Source organism: Aspergillus candidus (assembly GCF_002847045.1).
Source record: "Aspergillus candidus strain CBS 102.13 unplaced genomic scaffold BDW47scaffold_27, whole genome shotgun sequence".
Classification (NCBI taxonomy): Eukaryota; Fungi; Ascomycota; class Eurotiomycetes; order Eurotiales; family Aspergillaceae; genus Aspergillus; species Aspergillus candidus.
In genome coordinates this window covers 193,733-209,435 of record NW_020194032.1, presented here as the reverse complement: position 1 = coordinate 209,435, position 15,703 = coordinate 193,733, and the positions used below count along the sequence as shown (strand labels likewise).

The 15,703-nt window shown below is 53.8% G+C and overlaps 5 protein-coding genes across 5 annotated transcripts; 3 read left to right on the top strand and 2 right to left on the bottom strand.

The window, feature by feature from the left end:
- Positions 1 to 2: 2 nt before the first annotated feature.
- BDW47DRAFT_132063 (misato family protein) lies at positions 3 to 1,784 on the bottom strand (the record flags this gene model as incomplete). The annotated part of the gene is made up of 5 exons (XM_024817469.1): positions 3 to 264; positions 320 to 864; positions 919 to 1,357; positions 1,453 to 1,652; positions 1,713 to 1,784. The coding sequence occupies 5 exons, from the start codon at positions 1,782 to 1,784 to the stop codon at positions 3 to 5; spliced, it is 1,518 nt and encodes a 505-aa protein (XP_024671437.1).
- A 309-nt stretch (positions 1,785 to 2,093) lies between these two features.
- BDW47DRAFT_107022 (uncharacterized protein) lies at positions 2,094 to 4,763 on the top strand. The gene has a single exon (XM_024812903.1). The coding sequence runs from the start codon at positions 2,219 to 2,221 to the stop codon at positions 4,259 to 4,261; it is 2,043 nt and encodes a 680-aa protein (XP_024671436.1). The 5' UTR covers positions 2,094 to 2,218; the 3' UTR covers positions 4,262 to 4,763.
- Positions 4,764 to 4,990: 227 nt separating this feature from the next.
- Positions 4,991 to 7,570, bottom strand: BDW47DRAFT_107019 (uncharacterized protein). The gene is made up of 6 exons (XM_024812902.1): positions 7,311 to 7,570; positions 7,198 to 7,232; positions 7,066 to 7,135; positions 6,842 to 7,009; positions 6,422 to 6,780; positions 4,991 to 6,365 (listed from the first exon to the last, which is right to left on the bottom strand). The coding sequence occupies exons 1-6, from the start codon at positions 7,427 to 7,429 to the stop codon at positions 5,212 to 5,214; spliced, it is 1,905 nt and encodes a 634-aa protein (XP_024671435.1). The 5' UTR covers positions 7,430 to 7,570; the 3' UTR covers positions 4,991 to 5,211.
- Positions 7,571 to 7,706: 136 nt separating this feature from the next.
- Positions 7,707 to 8,781, top strand: BDW47DRAFT_37893 (EXPERA domain-containing protein). Its single transcript, XM_024818857.1, has 4 exons — positions 7,707 to 7,973; positions 8,034 to 8,197; positions 8,269 to 8,503; positions 8,556 to 8,781. Exons 1-4 carry the CDS (start codon positions 7,766 to 7,768, stop codon positions 8,636 to 8,638), a joined length of 690 nt encoding a protein of 229 aa, XP_024671434.1. The 5' UTR covers positions 7,707 to 7,765; the 3' UTR covers positions 8,639 to 8,781.
- Positions 8,782 to 9,671: 890 nt separating this feature from the next.
- On the top strand, positions 9,672 to 15,583 carry BDW47DRAFT_37917 (uncharacterized protein). The gene has a single exon (XM_024818858.1). The coding sequence runs from the start codon at positions 10,190 to 10,192 to the stop codon at positions 15,404 to 15,406; it is 5,217 nt and encodes a 1,738-aa protein (XP_024671433.1). The 5' UTR covers positions 9,672 to 10,189; the 3' UTR covers positions 15,407 to 15,583.
- Positions 15,584 to 15,703: the final 120 nt, after the last annotated feature.

Genomic DNA, 15,703 nt, shown 5'->3' with positions numbered 1-15,703 from the left:
AATTATTCATCGTCAGAATCAGAGCCACTCATCCATCCCGTCTCATATGTCTCCCGAATCTCCCCCAGCCCGTTGATGATGGTCTCGCGCTCGTCGACGCTGATGATCCGTCGCGCAACGGTTTCCATCAACTTGATCTTCTCGGCGGTGCGTGAGGATGTCGTCAACCCAGTGAGAACACCGAGTTTGCGGTCAGATGGTGCTTCACGGAACATGTCCTGGGGGAAGCTGTCCAAAATGGGGAGTTTTAATGGCGTGTTGAAGCTACACATCACGAATTAGCAACCCAGAGATACCTAGCATGCGCGAAGCAGCCTACCTTTGGAACATTGGCTGTGAGTCATAGTGGCGCCTCTTCCGTTGAAGACCGGTATCTTCGGAAGAGGGAGACTCGTCCTCTTGTTCCTCAATGCCACGCATGACAAGTAGTTGATTGAACACATGGGGTCTTTCGCCTTCGAAACCATCGTAAGTGAAATCTATGTCAAACTTGGTCTGGGCATCTGCGGGATGCGATCCCCGATCACCCGTGTCCTCAGGAACGCCTGCCGAAACAGGATGCTGTTGGCGATACTTGTCCTGATTTTGAATTATCGTGGACTGGAGTTCAAATATGTTATGGCTGCTATCATCTCCTGCCAGAGACGCCTCAAAGGCGTGGTATGCACGCAGGCGGGTAGGGAGGGTGACACTTTCCAGAGCGCAGCTGATCAGTGCGGACGTGTACCATTGTGACCTGTGATTAAGATGGATGGACCCTGGAAGGCGACTCGGAGGGTCAATGATGGGCGTGTATAGGGACGATTGGGGTGCGATCGAATGTAGAGAGCGGGCTTTGTTGATGTCCCGCTTATTTCGAGCTTGCTGTGCGCAAAGTATCAGTACTGAACGAACAGACATCGGTCATATTGTACGTACTCGGTCGACCTGGGCACCATCTTCGATAGCCCACACCCACATTGCCTTTTTGCCGTATTCGTCCCTCAGCCTATCCACATACTTAGCCGTGAAACCGCCCCACGCATCGTCGGCTCCTGCGAAGATCTGCAGCCCACGCATCTGGTCACATTCCTCGGCAAATGGTCGTACATCCCGGTCCAGCAGGTCATGCTCCTTGTCAATATTATTGAACAGTTCCTCTCCCATTTCCCAATCTTCGAAAGGCATGACTTTGGAGTTCAGTTCATAGTCATTCAGTTGAAGAATTGAACGGGGATGGTAGAAGAGTCTATTGTAATCAGACCAGTACCGGACTGTCTCGGCGGACAGTGGCGGGGCAGGAAGCCCTGCGTCCAGGTTCTTCTGATAGTCGCTTTGAGGAATAGACGGCTGCTGTTGTATGATCTCTCGTCCATCCCTGCATACATGTTAGCACCTGCAGATACCCTAGTCCTTGAGACTACCGATTGCTGCGATCCAGTGGGTGGCAAAGGATCGCATTTGGTCGCGTACCATAACCCTTGCCCGGGGTTTACATCTTCGCTTAATTGATAGAGTGCGTTATACTTTCGAAGGGTCCCGAAAGCACCTTTCAAATCATAGATCAGGGTCCTGGGCGTGTAGGTCTCAGAGCCATCAGCTCCAGTCCCAGATCGGAATAAAACATCATGATCCACAGGGGACTCTTCTTCATCGTAGGTGAAATATGATTCCTGTCCCGCATGTTAGTGCCACGTGAGAAAGAGGCGGGACTGGAGAAAAAGACGATATACCTGAAGATTCCAGAAATGTGTCGCCAGGTAGTTGGCGCGCTGTCCTAGTTGGAGTGTGATAATTTCGCGCATCCTTGAATTTTATATTCGGTCGTACGAATGATGACGACCCGGTACTGGCATCACTGGCATCACAGCGCAGAAAGCCCGGCGGTGACACCTCAGGCCTCCACGTTTTGGACCTGTCCCGATCGGGCCTAGCGCGGGGTGACAGACACGTGAGAGATACAATCTCGATGCGGACTAGCGCTGTTGTCCTGGGCAACGGTCACCTGACCTTCGGACGCGAGGCCACCAGGTGTTTGTTGCCTGCGTCACTGATTAGGGATCAACAACGCCAGAGTGCCGAGAAAGAAAAACATCTCCACAACGGTCGATGAACAACGAACCAGTCGTTCCACCCTTCCTATTTCAATCATCTAGATTGTCTACCATGCTCGCCTGACAATAACAACACCAATCTGATTCTACTAACTGAGAACATTATCATAGCACCACCTGGCGCGATGGATTCTCCATCTAGCGCGAGATCGAGCCCCTCGAAGAGCCCATCTAAGAGCCCGTCCAAAGCCCTCAACCCCCTATCGCCCGAGCGGATGAATCAACAACCAGGATCAGGCTCGCCGGTCTACCCGGAACTCAGGGCTACGCAACGGAAGAGCAGGGGGATGTCTGACGTGCAAGCCAAAGTCGCCTATCTCAACGGCCTCTCCCGCAACGGTAGTCCGGCAAGCGCAGCCCAGACATCGGCAGCGAATACAGCGGCGCTACAGCGCGCCATTTTGGGCCGCGAGGAAGCGGAATCCTCTTTGGCTCACGTCTCTACTCAACTGTCCGAGGCCCAATCCCGCGAGCGTCGGATAAGCGAGAGACTCGAGTCATTGTTGGAAGAACTGCACACGACCAAGGAGCGCCAGGCCAACGAGAGAAGCATTTTCGAAAAGGAAATTCGAAAAGCGCGAAAAGAAGCTTTCCGCGCCGGTTCAACGCTAGTCAAGACACAAGAGGAGCTGAAGCATGCCAAGGCGGAATCTAGAGTACTCAAGGATGAGCTCCATCATGAGCGAAGCGCGAAGGAGCAGGCCAGGCAAGAAGCATTTGAGCGGGCATACACTCTGGCTGGTCTGACAGAAGAGCTGGAAACCGTCAAGGAACGCCTGCGGTCGGCCGAAACGAACAACCATTCCGAAAGTCTGCAAGCACAAGCCCACGAGATGCACCAAGATAACGTCGGGAGAATGTCGCTGGCGGAGGGAGATCTCGCCATGTTCGCGACGCCCACTCCACGGAGGCCTAAGCGACCAGCCGATGGACCAGCTGCCTCGCCAATGACCAACCAATCTCATGATACCGTCGATGCGACGCCCACCCCCCCGAAGCGACCAAGATTGTCGGATATCACAGCTGTCAAGGAGGACCAGGATATTTTTCTGTACGACGCACGTTCGGAAATGGTGAATCAACTGGAAAGCGCTCTCCAGATGGAGCAGCGACTGAGATCCGATGCCGAAGACATGATCGAATTCTTGAAACTGGAATGCCATTTCAAGCGATGCACCTGTCGCTTGCTGGAGCACGCAGAAAAGGAGGCCAGAAGCACCCAAAACATAGAGAACTCCAACACGCCACATCTTGTGGACACGATCGAAATTTCAAAGGAAACTCCGCGGCCATCCAAGAATGCCAACTCGCAATTGCCCGAAGAAGCGCAGCCCCAACAGTTCGACAGAGGCTCTTCACCAGACCGCACCCCGAAGAACTCATATAACACAAACGCCGCTAAAGCCCAGAAGCCCAACCCCCTACAACTCATTGAACTTACGCAAGAATTCAACGAGCATCGCATGCTTGCCGAGCCCAAGAACATCAGCCGTTCGTCCAGTCCCGATGAGATTGTTGAAGAGCCTGAGCCCGCTCAGACGGACGAGCAAAGCGATGATGACGACGATGAGCCCGGAGAGCCTTTGATCACGTTTTCACCTGAGACGGGGACATTCCATACCATCCCATCTCCAGTCCGACTCGCCGCCGCCTCCCAGGAGCAACGCCTACCGGGCAGCCCTCTGGCGAAAGTTCAAAACGCCCGACAAGACACGCCGCCTGAGATTTTTCAAACCGAAGCGTCGCCTCCTGGCTCTCCCACACCAGCCATTATCGACGTCCCGTTTGACCCTGTACCGCCACAGTTGAACCTCTCTCAGCACGCCGAGAGCCACCAAAACATTAGAAAAATTCCCTTGCGCCTTGATGACCCCCCAGCGCAGATGCCAATCAACCGGGAAAACGCACTCGCTCAGATAAAGGCGCGAAGGAGCCGCACAAACCTCAACAATAGCAATAGCAACAACAGCGCCAGCACCAGCAGCAATAGCAGCAACAACATGCCAAGGTCTGTCAGCGCCAGCGAAAGCACCTTCCGATCCGGTGGCATGGGCATCACTCCGATCCGGGGTGCACGACGGATACCGGGAGTTCAGAACTCAGACCCAAGAGAGGACATCAGACGCCGCCGGGATATGAGTGCACCGATCCGGATGCACCACAAGTAGTGTCTTTTCTTTTTTCTTTTCTCTTATGTTCTCATGCTCGCTATACGACCTCGACGGAATGGCCTGGCCTAAAAAAATAAGAAAAAAAGAAACCATTTGAGCCGCCTACTCCTTATGATGATAGATACCCCTGATGCTCCAAGCAATGAGGCGTTATTTCCGGGGGTGTTTGGTATATATATTTTTTTGTTTATGGTGGTATCATCTGCATATTTTACGCGTTTGTCTTCTCTTCTCATTTCTCATTTTCCATCTCATTTCAAGTTTTTGTTAATGATGCTCAATGCTTTCTTCATTTTACTTCCTTTCCCCCAATTTGTCACCATGGACAAATCTATCTATCTATATAGGTATTGATCCACTTAATACTTTGCATTCTTTTACCTCCAGTTCCTCTCGCATATCTTGTTCGTATGCATCTTTGACGCTCTTTTTTAGATCCTGCTACTGGATTTTTCCTTTGTTGGTTTAGAGTTGATTTCGCTGTACATATATATCTTCGATCGTCTTCTTTTCATACCTTTTTTTTTTTATAGAATTTTTTTACATTCACATGAACGGATTAGTTCTGATCAGGGTAAATTGTTTCAGTTGGGGCTTGGTGTTGGAGATCTTCGTAGGTCGTGGTGCTACCACCATCACCACCACCACTACTACTACTACTATTACTAGAAGTGACATGGAAGAGTGTCCACAATATGGAGAGTTTTAGAAAATGTATAAATTGCGCTATAGATGTACTGTGTCCGCCCAGTATACAAACAATAAGAAACGAAAAAAACCATACCACACCCGATAGACCAACAGACGAATGATAGAATGGAAAAAAGGAAACGAAACAGATATATCATTGATATATTCCCGCCAGCTAGAATTGGGGTAGATGGACACTGCCTGACAGATAAAGAAGGAAGAACAGAGCGGAAAGATGATAGCCGGACAGATATCATTTACAAGATCGAGACTCCGCAGCATCTGATCCTGGCGCTGTCGATATAAGCCGGGCGGTTCCACCAGGTGCGGACGAGCTGCTCGACGAAGATGCGGTCTGCGCCGCTCCATACGTCCAGGCCCATTTCGGTCATGTCCTCTGTTGTGATTGTGACGGGGTCGTCGTCGGGGTTGTTATTGTTACTGTCCTGGGGTGGTAGCAGGGGGGCATTGTCGTTGTCGTTGTCGTCGTTGCTGTTGTGGTTGTCGCCATCCATGCTATCATGGGTGGGTTGTCTGGCTAATGTGTCGGACTCCTCGTCTGGGTTGTCCCGATAGGAAGCGGAGCCGGCGTCGCTTGCGACGTCGTCATCGGGATCGTTGTTGCTGTCCTGACGGGCGACTACGTCGGACAGAGTGACAAAGATTTGGGTGGTCAGGCGGCGGAAGTAGGCGACGAGGGCGATCTCGGGCGGTTCTCGCGTCGCCTCGGCGGGTTGGATGCTCCGGCGGCCGGCGGAGCCCGAGGGTGGGCTGGGGAGATTGTCGACGCTGGCGAGTAGGCGGGTGTCTTGTTCGAGTTGGCGCTCTTCTTCTTCTTCTGTTAGGCCGTCGCGCTTTTCTCCGGCCGACGCCCACCAGATGAAGGAGGTGTAGGCTAGTCGGGTCCAGGAGAGAGGCTCGACGACGGGGCTGGAGGAGAAAGTTGACGCGGCGTCTGATTCGTCATCGTAGCCCTCGCCTTCTTCGGACTGGCGACTCTCGTCCCGAGAGAGATGGTGGATGGCTCGGCGGAGGGTAAGGTAGCGTCTTGCGTCGCGTTGGGTCGCTCGCAATTCGATGGCCTGAGACGTGTTGTGCTGTGCAGTGGGCGTTGGCAAGATGGAGATTTGGGGGAATGTCTTTTCGGCGGCGTGTTGGGAATGGGGCGCGGGCAATGTGACCAGGACGTCGAACAAGTCGGACTTCATTGTCAGGACACTGTCTGTGCTGCATGCGATCCACGCAGCATCGCGGTCGGAGTTGGGTGTCTTGCCCACGAAAGAAGAGAGGTATGGAATGTCGTGGATGCCGACGTTGAAGAGAGGGCGCGGCCGGGGAGGCGGGGTACCGGCCGGTGGGAGCAATGGGAGGATGGAATTAGGAAGCGATGCTAATAAAGACAAATCATACACTGGTGCTGCGTTAGCTGACGACTTGCAATTGCGATCCCGGACGGGACAGCCGTACCATAGTTACAGGGTATATTGACGGGCGCCTCCGCCATGAATAGGATTCTTTTGCGGAGTAGCGCTGCTCTATACAAGGGAAAGACGAGAGGACCAAAGGCATCGAGAAAATCGGGGAGCGAAGAGGCTGGATGGAAAGGCGTCAGGGCCGGCCTGGGCGATTCCAACACAATGGCGTCACTAAATGCACGGCTGCGATGCGCATTCTCCGACCTGTCTCCATGCGCTCTTAACCGGAGGCTCAGAGGTGATTCCAAAGGGGATTCGGGTTGTTGAACCGGAGAGTCTCCCCCGCGGAGTTCATTGGCTTCCCAGTAATCCGACAGTGGCTGTGTTTTCGACATGTCGTCCGCGTATTGTCTAAGGACGCATCTCCATATCAGCTTGGTCCGCATGTGATTCCTCAGGAGTCGGGGCTCACCGGGCCAGTTCCTTGAGCTTGGGGACATGTCGCCAGCTCTTCCCTAGTCTCCCCGAGCTCAACGGAACCAAGACTCCGATGGCGAACATCTTCGCATTCCGCTCAGCCTCCTCGGCCGGCTGGTTGATAAATGCGCTGATGCCGGCATACTGTTCGTGGACGAAATAGCTGCGCGAGAAGACCAGTCAGCCCCTAGACTAGACTTATAATCAAGTTCAACATACACTAGATCTTCCGAGACATTATGTAGGCCCGACGGGAGCGATTTGTACTCGACAGCCCCTTCGACGTCAACTATGCAACCAACTCCATTAGTCTCCCGACCACCAGTATAGCATTCTGTATGTGCGACTTACCACCGGGGATGGTACGCTTCCAAGATATCACATAGCTACACACAAACAACGATCAGCAAAACTATCGCAACAGAAGACCACCATTGGGGAAGCATTCGAATAGATGGACTTACCCAGCTTTGATATCGAAGCGGATGACGAAGAGCGCCGCAACGCCGGGCGGCGACTCAACCGACGACGTGCGGGGCAGGTCAAGCCCCAGGGGTCTTCTTCTGAAGGGTCCGTGAGCCATTGCAGTAAAGCTATACAAGATAGAAAATTGGAGCCTCCATAGAGTGATCGGAGGAGAGGGTGGATCACAGTCGTGATGGCATTTAGAGGGAGGATGGAGAAGCTGTCGTCAACTTGCGCTTGGCCGAGACAGGTGTGCCTGAGGAGTGAGGAGTCGAGTGGTGTCTGCCTGAGGAATGGGGACTAGCTCGACTGGGTTAGTCTCTCTTCCTGAGATTTAAGGTATTTACGGGTACTCTGATTCCATACATTTGTTGATTTCTCCCCAGCGATCGATCTGGAACTATCCACTCGCAGTTCCACAATTTCATTGTTGTATATTGGTTGAAAAGGAAAAATGTCTCTTGATGGCATGCCACATCCGTATTACCCGCTAGATGCGCAAATCAAGGGGTATGTGGCTAATGAAGCCACGATCTTTAATCTCCTGGGTGCCGCAAGCATTGTCGCCATGAGTTTACTAGGAGCAACGTTTACACTGGTCACGATAGCAAGGCCCAGTTTGAATCATGCAGACCGGTTAGCAATTTTGTGGTTTGTACTTTGTTAGTATTCCTGATGGTCTACTATATTGCCATGACAAACTGACGCCGGAAATCCATCAGCGGGAGCCATCCATTGCGTCTTTGAAGGGTACTTTATGCTCAATCATGATCGCATGGCATCTGCCCAAGACCTCATCGGTCAGTTGTGGAAAGAGTATGCCCTGTCCGATTCGCGATATCTCACCTCGGACACCTTGGTTCTGTGTATGGAGACCATGACCGTGGTATGTTATGCGTCGAGGCCCATGTAAATTTGAATGAAGCGTTTTCATCAGGACTGATCCGGAACCCGCAGCTCCTCTGGGGCCCACTGTGCCTCTGGGTGGCGTATACCATCTTTTCGCGCAGCTCTCTGCGGCATCCGCTGCAGATGACGGCTTGTATGGCGCATCTCTACGGTGATTCGTTGTACTATGCGACCAGCCTCTTCGACCACTACGCCAATGATCGTCCGTATTCCCGGCCAGAGCCCTACTACTTTTGGGTGTACTATTTCCTGATGAACTTCATCTGGATCGTCATTCCGCTTTGTAAGTCCTTCGCAGTTTCTGTTGCCGCAACCGCTGCTGATCGCTTTTCTAGATTACTTTGTGCAGAGCGTGAGGGCGGTGTCGAACGCTTTCCAGAGACTGACGGACCTGTCGAAGGAGCGTAAACTCCAATGACGTTTTTGATCCATCATGGATATTGCTCTGTGAAACTTCTTGATGTCAAGATGATGCACATCTCTGGAAGGATAGTGTTATTTAATAAGTCTAGAATAGACGATCGTTGCACTGCCTAATCGTTCTGCAAAGGCGGTTGGGTATGGATTGCCTCGTTTGGCCCACTCCGTGACGTGGGTCGACAACGAGTGGGAGATGGGGGCTGGCCTTTGAGAAATTGAGACCCGGGCATCTCCCAAATTCCGTCCGGGATATGGACGAACAATGTATCACTGTTGTCTTTTACCTATGATGCGGAAACTCGACGCCTCGGACGGAGACTGGTTTGACAAAGTAAATGAAGGGGACGCAGGTGGTGTGGCAGACTTTTCCGAGTACATGAACTATTGCTGTCGGGGGGTGTTGGAGTGGCGTGTCCGTGCCGTCCGTGCCGTCTTAAAATAGAACAAGTGAAGACTCGATCAAGGAGTCCAACCAGCTGCGATGTGGAGATAACGTCGAGGAGATCAAGCATTTATTCCTATAAGCCTCCATGGAGAGGATAGAGAGAGGATGGTTGTACGTTATGCACAGTAGTCAGCGGGTGTTATGACCACAACAGTAAGTTTAAAAGCAACAACAACAACAAGAACAATCGAAACAAGAAATAAGACTCAGTCGGTCGCGATCTGGCCAGCAACTCCAAGCAATTTATCCCAGTGGGCGGGAAATGTCCAATAAAATAACCCCCGTGGATCAGCCAAGCAAATGAGAACCATTTGGGCGACCGACGGATCTTGCTGATCGTCTTGGTTTCCCCGGCAGCCTGTGCTTTACCAATGGTAGGAAGTCACTTGGTATAGACCAACTCCAGTCAACCTAACTGTGGATGCGCCGGGCAGAAATTCAACCACGGCCGAGACACAACAAGTGGGCGACAGAGAGAGAAGCAAGAAAAGAATCATCAGACTCCTCACGGTCGTTTAATCATCTCGGTGGTGCTTGTGATCGCATTGGGGATGACTCCTCTCCCACCTGACTCTGCCACTTGAGCTGAGGCTGATCAACTGGATCATTGGGATCATTCAGTCAAAACGAGTGGGAACCCCACGGCTGGCCACTCTGTTTCTTGTTCTTCTTCTTCTTTTCTGCCTATCGTGTTTTTGTCTTTTTTTTATTTATTTTCTGCATGCTTTTTGACCGCCTGTTCCTGCGGATCATCGCCAAGTCATTGTTTAATTCCCTCCCCTCCATTTTCTTCCTCTTGACATCGATCTCTCGGTGTGTTGATTTCTTGTGACATTCCTGAGCATATCTCCACCAGCACAGCGATTGAAGAACCTAGGATATGCTTTAAACCGTGGTAAGTGCTTGGTTACGACCCACCGATCAATCGATTTCCCCCTCATCCACTCCGCATAAACAAACAAGGCGCTCCCGGTGACGTCGTGCCCCAACAAAGAGAAACAATACATCTTTCATACCTTCCCCCTCTCCAGCAGCCCATATTCTGGATGCTGGCTGCAGTCTCCCAGCATCGTACTAAACAGATTCTCTCGATCGCAGGTATCGATGCCGTCTCCTGCAACACCACATCGCCCCTCCAACCGCGGGGGAGGAGGGGCTGCTGCCAGATCCTCCCCGTCCCCAACCAAGCTGAAACCGCTGGATATCGGTGAGCCGCTGGGAGTCCATGATACCAATTCCGTCCGCTCCAAGATTCGCAAATGGCAACAGCAGGGGGGTGGGGTAATCACGGCCGACGAGGTGGTCTACTACGAAGATGACGAGAACTCCGCGGTGGAGTCCAGCTCTAAACCGGAAAATGATACCAAGACGCATAAACGAAGCAAGAGCACCCCGCGAAAACGGCTCGTGAGCGACGAGCACTGGAAGCTAAATCGCAGTTCGATCTCCTCCATCAACACCGGCGCCAACCCCAAGTTCGCGCCTCCCAAGCGCATCTCCGAGTACACGACCAACGATGGGATGCAGACCTCGCCGCGGGGGCGCAAAAGTCACGACAAGACGGTGGATACCGCTCGTGAGTTGCGGTCGCGCAGCAGGGAGAGAGCAAGGGAGAGAGCGAGCACGGTCTCCGAGTCAGTCACCCGCGAGCGGCGGAAATCGCGAGCATCGCGAGACGTGGAGGCGCGGTTGGACAGCAAGGCTTTGAAGGAGGGGACGTTTTCCCACAATGGGTCCTCGCGATCAGGCTCGCGCCCGCGCACGGCTGACCGGCCGCACACGGGCGCCAAGTCAGAACCCTCCGAGAGCGCCGGGAAGAAGGACGCTGGCATGGAATACGACTCGGAATGGGCGGCCAGCGACGCCGATTTTTCGGAACTGTCCAAACGACGGGCAAGGGGCGCGCCTCCGACGCCGAAGGGTCGCGAAACTCGCGAGCCCCCGAAACCCCCAAAGAATGGGATATTTGGGCACATGTTGGATGAATCGAGAAAGATGTTTGGACGGCCGGAATCCGCCCCAAAACCGGAACCACCTAAGCCTACCCCGACCCGGGGCACCAAGATCGAGGCGTGGCTCTCGGACACCCCGGATCCCTTCATGGACAACGAAATGGAACCGGGGGTGGAGATCCCTGCGCCGTTGAATACCAGGACCAGGCCCAAGCAGCCCCACAAACAGGAGGAAGACCGGGACCGAGTTTCCGACCGCTCGCCTCAAGCCCATCATCGGCGAAGGAGCACGCGCAAGCGACGAGTACGAAGCAGGGGTGAGTCGTCACTGGATGAGCCGGCGAAGTCGACCGAGGACACTGCTTCAGCTGCCAGCGGGAAGCGATCAGGCGACTACAGACACAGTCGGGCATCTTCCATTGTAGAAGAGCTCACTCGAGTGGATGATACCAAGGAGGAACTTTCGGAGATAGGAACTCTATCGGAAGGCTCGGAGGTATCTGGAAACAACGCTCCCGTTCCTGTCTCCCGCAAAAAGCCCTTTCCGGCAACAGGACCGCACCGACTATCGACAATTGTTTCGGTGGAGTCAATGAGCACTGGCACGAATGGGCAGTCGCGAGCACCGGTCTCCGGAGTTGTGTCAAACAGACGAACCTCCTCTTCAACTCAAAAGGAGGACGACGAAGAAAGGGACAGGTTTGACCCAGACTCTCTCCCTTCGATCATCTCTCAGCTGCAACGACGTCTCACCACCCACGATGACTTGATTTCGGTTCTTTCCGCTCCCACTGGTAGGAGCGGGAGCATCCGATCTGCCCGGAGCATTCGAACGAACAAAAGTCGCATTGCCAACGCGACGGTACCCGATATCTTGAAGGAGCTCGTGGCAGACGAGACGAAATATATGCGCGAGCTCAAGACATTAGTCGGGGGTGTCATTCCCGTGCTTCTGACATCGGTTCTTTCAAAATCCGACTCGGCCATCGCCGCTGGTCTCTTCCGCCCTTCCATCGACCCGCAGGATGAAGCGAACTTTAGCCAACCGATCGTTGATATGGGGGTTGCCATTGAGCGTTTGAAATCACTGCACAAGCGGGTACCCAGGGAGGATGCGGAGGCATTACTGAATTGGGCGACCGGAGCGCAGCGAGTCTACAAGGTTTACCTCAAGGCTTGGAGGTTGGGTTTCAAGGATGTCATTGTGAACTTGGCTCCGCTGGAAGAAGGGGAGGCCTCAAACGATGCAGAGACCAAGAGCCTCGACGAAGGAATGGAAAGAGATGAGAACGGAGACGTGGTCGACAGTAACGGGGAAAAGGTCGACGTCGCATATCTGCTGAAACGGCCTCTTGTTCGCCTAAAATACCTGGCAAAGACGTTCAAGGGGATCAACATCCTTCAACCGTCCGCAAAGGCAGAGGAAACGGCAATGATATTCCAGGAGCTCGTCACAGAAGCGCGGCGCCGCGCGCGGGAAGAGCGCGCGAGGCTCGAAGATGAATCTGCTGCGCACGTCGACCCAACTCGCGCTCGCGACCCTGCCACACTAGGGCCGCTGGCGGGCGTGAACGTCAGAAAGGACCGACGCGTCAGGGCTAGAGACTTCTTCAGTCTCTCCGTATACCACTCCTCTGGCCAGGTCATCGATTGCCGAGCGGAGCTGCTATTGAGAGACAATGGCGCTGGCAACGCCCTGGGAGGTGACTTGCTTGTCTGTGAGATCGATCACGCGGATCGATGGCTTCTCTTTCCTCCCATAGAGCTCGCATATGTGTCTGCTCGCAACGGCGATGTGAAAGGGGAGATTGTGGTTATGTTGCGCAGTGATCCTGGACAGCAGACACCATGGCAGGAGCTGCTCTTGCTTCGCATTGAGGAGGATGAGGTTGGGTTTGAATGGGTTCAGATGCTGGGGATGGAACCTAAGCCGCCTACTGTCTCGCGAAGCCAGAGCTTCATTGAGCGGGCGAAGCATAGGCAACGTGTGCAGGCTCCAACCAACACCGACAGTGTCCCCGTCCCCAAGATGCCCCCAAGCCCTACCAACGCAGACGTCCCAATCGGGGAGAGGGCGACGTCCCGTACCTTACGTCGTTCTTCACCAAGAGAGCAGTTATCTGATCCGAGCACTATTGAGTCTTCCTTGGCCACAGAATCGCGACTCTCTTTGAACACCGCGATTACTCGAGACTCAGATATGACTAGCCCAACCAAAGAGTCTCCGGCGAAATCCTCGCCGCAGTCGTCTATTCTTCACGCCCGGGACCCTCGCAAAGTTGGTAATAACGATGATAAGGGATCTACTGGCCTCAAACGGTCCAAGGCCAAGAGAATTTCGCGTTATGGAGAAAACTCCCCAGCAAGCCCAAGCACACCGAAAGAGCCTCGCGTGGGACAGGACGATCCTCCATCAACCCCTACTCGAGAGCATGGTGATCTGAAACGCACCGAAAAGGCTCTAGAGACACCCCGTGAGAAGGTTCCCAAAGAGCATGTTCCTCCCGTAAACCCGACGAATGAGCCATTCGACCAAGACTCTCCTCGAGTGTCCTCTGTTCCCTTGATGAATCTCCCTCTTATTCCGAAGCTCCGACAGAACAGCAGCCACACTTATCTTCCCCAGCCACTATCCTCCGAGTCGGATGAGGAGGAGGATTACCCTCCCGTCGATACTTCTGCCTTATCAACCCCATCGAGAGCCAAGACTCATTCTCGTTCGAACTCGAACTCGGACTCTGACCAGTGCAATGAAGATGAGCCACCTCCACCTCCTTCGCATTCGCGTTCGCCCAGTTCCATCGGATCGAGTCTCCCGAACACTCCCGTCCTCAGCCCCAGTACAATTCACGGCAGGCGCCGGGGATCCTCTCCTCTCAAACACGAGTATGAGCCATCCACGGCGTCCGACTCGTATTCAGACTCGGACACATCGACTGTTCGGCGATATGATATGTATTCGGACTCGGACTATTCCGGATCGGATACTTCAGACGACTCTGAAGATGATATGCCATCATCCCCAACGCGCACAATTGAAGACCCTAAATCGACTGTGCAGGGCTCGGTCGTCACGTCTGCCTCTAGCTCCATCTCTCCTTCCAACCCGATCTCTCAGGGCGGGTATAGATCTGTCCCTCCGCAGCCCAGCAAGTCCTCCAGTACGCTTGCATCGGTATATGCCTGGTCGGATAAAGGGTCGTGGGAGAGTCTGCTATCAGATGACTGTAAAATTCTTGTCAGTCCTGGATTGATTGAAGCATATGAATTGAGCGCCGCGCCCCCAGAAGACTACGACGGCACGCCATCCAAGCAATGGCGCCCAATAATCGCCCTGGAGTTAACGCCATTGGTACCCATCCGCCGTGGTACAGCAATCGACATCAGCATCCGGTCTCCTCCCACCCCGCGATCCAAAATCAACTGGAGCAACAACATCATGTTCCGCTCCCGAAACGCCGACGAATGCGAGGTCCTATACGGCCTCATCAACCACGCGCGCATCAACAACCCAACCTACATCGCCCTCCAAAACGCCCGAGGACCCTTCGCCGACCAGCCCATCCCAATGGAACGTCCCAGCAAATCAGGCGGACTCTTCGGCTGGCCCCGCCGACGCCGCAGCTACCGAGCATCGACCTCCCCACGGTCCCTCGCCGACAACTCCGACAGCAGCGTCGGAACAATGAGTAGCGCCTTCTCAGCGCTCAAGCGCTTCGGCGCCGGCAGCAAAATGTTCAGCATCGCTCGGTCAAGCATAACCTCCCGAAGCGGACAGCGCGAAGACAGCCTATACTCAAGCTCCGCCGGCTCGGGCTCAGACCCACACTCCGGCATCGGCCGAATCGCCGCAGCCATCAAGGGCGTAGATGGCATCGGCCTGTCCAACGCCAAGATCCGTCTCTACATGCGCGAGTCGCAGTCCAAATGGCGCGACATGGGCGCCGCCCGATTAACTATCATGCCGGCTACACCAGCACCCCCGCGCCGACCGGACACAGCAGCAAGCCGACACAGCGACGGCGCCACCACCACAGCAACAGGTCCCGACGAGAACTTCGCCAACGGCGACAGCCCCCCAGCATCAGGGGCAATGTCCCCCCAGCGCGGCATCGAGCTCGAAAAACGCATCCTCATCCGGGGCAAGACGCGCAACGAGGTGCTTCTGGACGCATGTTTAGGAGAAAGCTCCTTCGAGCGCGTCGCCCGCACAGGTATCGCGGTGTCCATGCGGGCGGAGAACGAAAACGGCGCGATGCCCAAGAAGGGGGGCGTCACGAGCGGCGTGACGAAGATATATATGATTCAGATGAAGAGTGAGGCTGAGGCGGCTTATACTTTTGGGTTGGTGGGGAAGCTGAGGTATTAACTTCTGTCTTCTGTGGTTGCATTTTGATGGTTGGAGTTGTCGTTTTCTCCTCTTCCCTTTTCTTTTTCTTTTCTCGTCAAGATTTCCGCGGAAGAATCTATTTGTTCTGTTCTTTTGTTCTGCATACTCATACCCAAGCCAGTTATTTTGATGATCGTTTCTGCTAGAATTGCCCTTTTTTCCCCCCCTCCTCCTCAGTCTTTACCTATCTATCTATCTATCATCATACTCCTACACGATCATACCTGATTCGCATGTCTCTCACTTCGAATTCCCCTGCTTCCTTGCTCACACTTT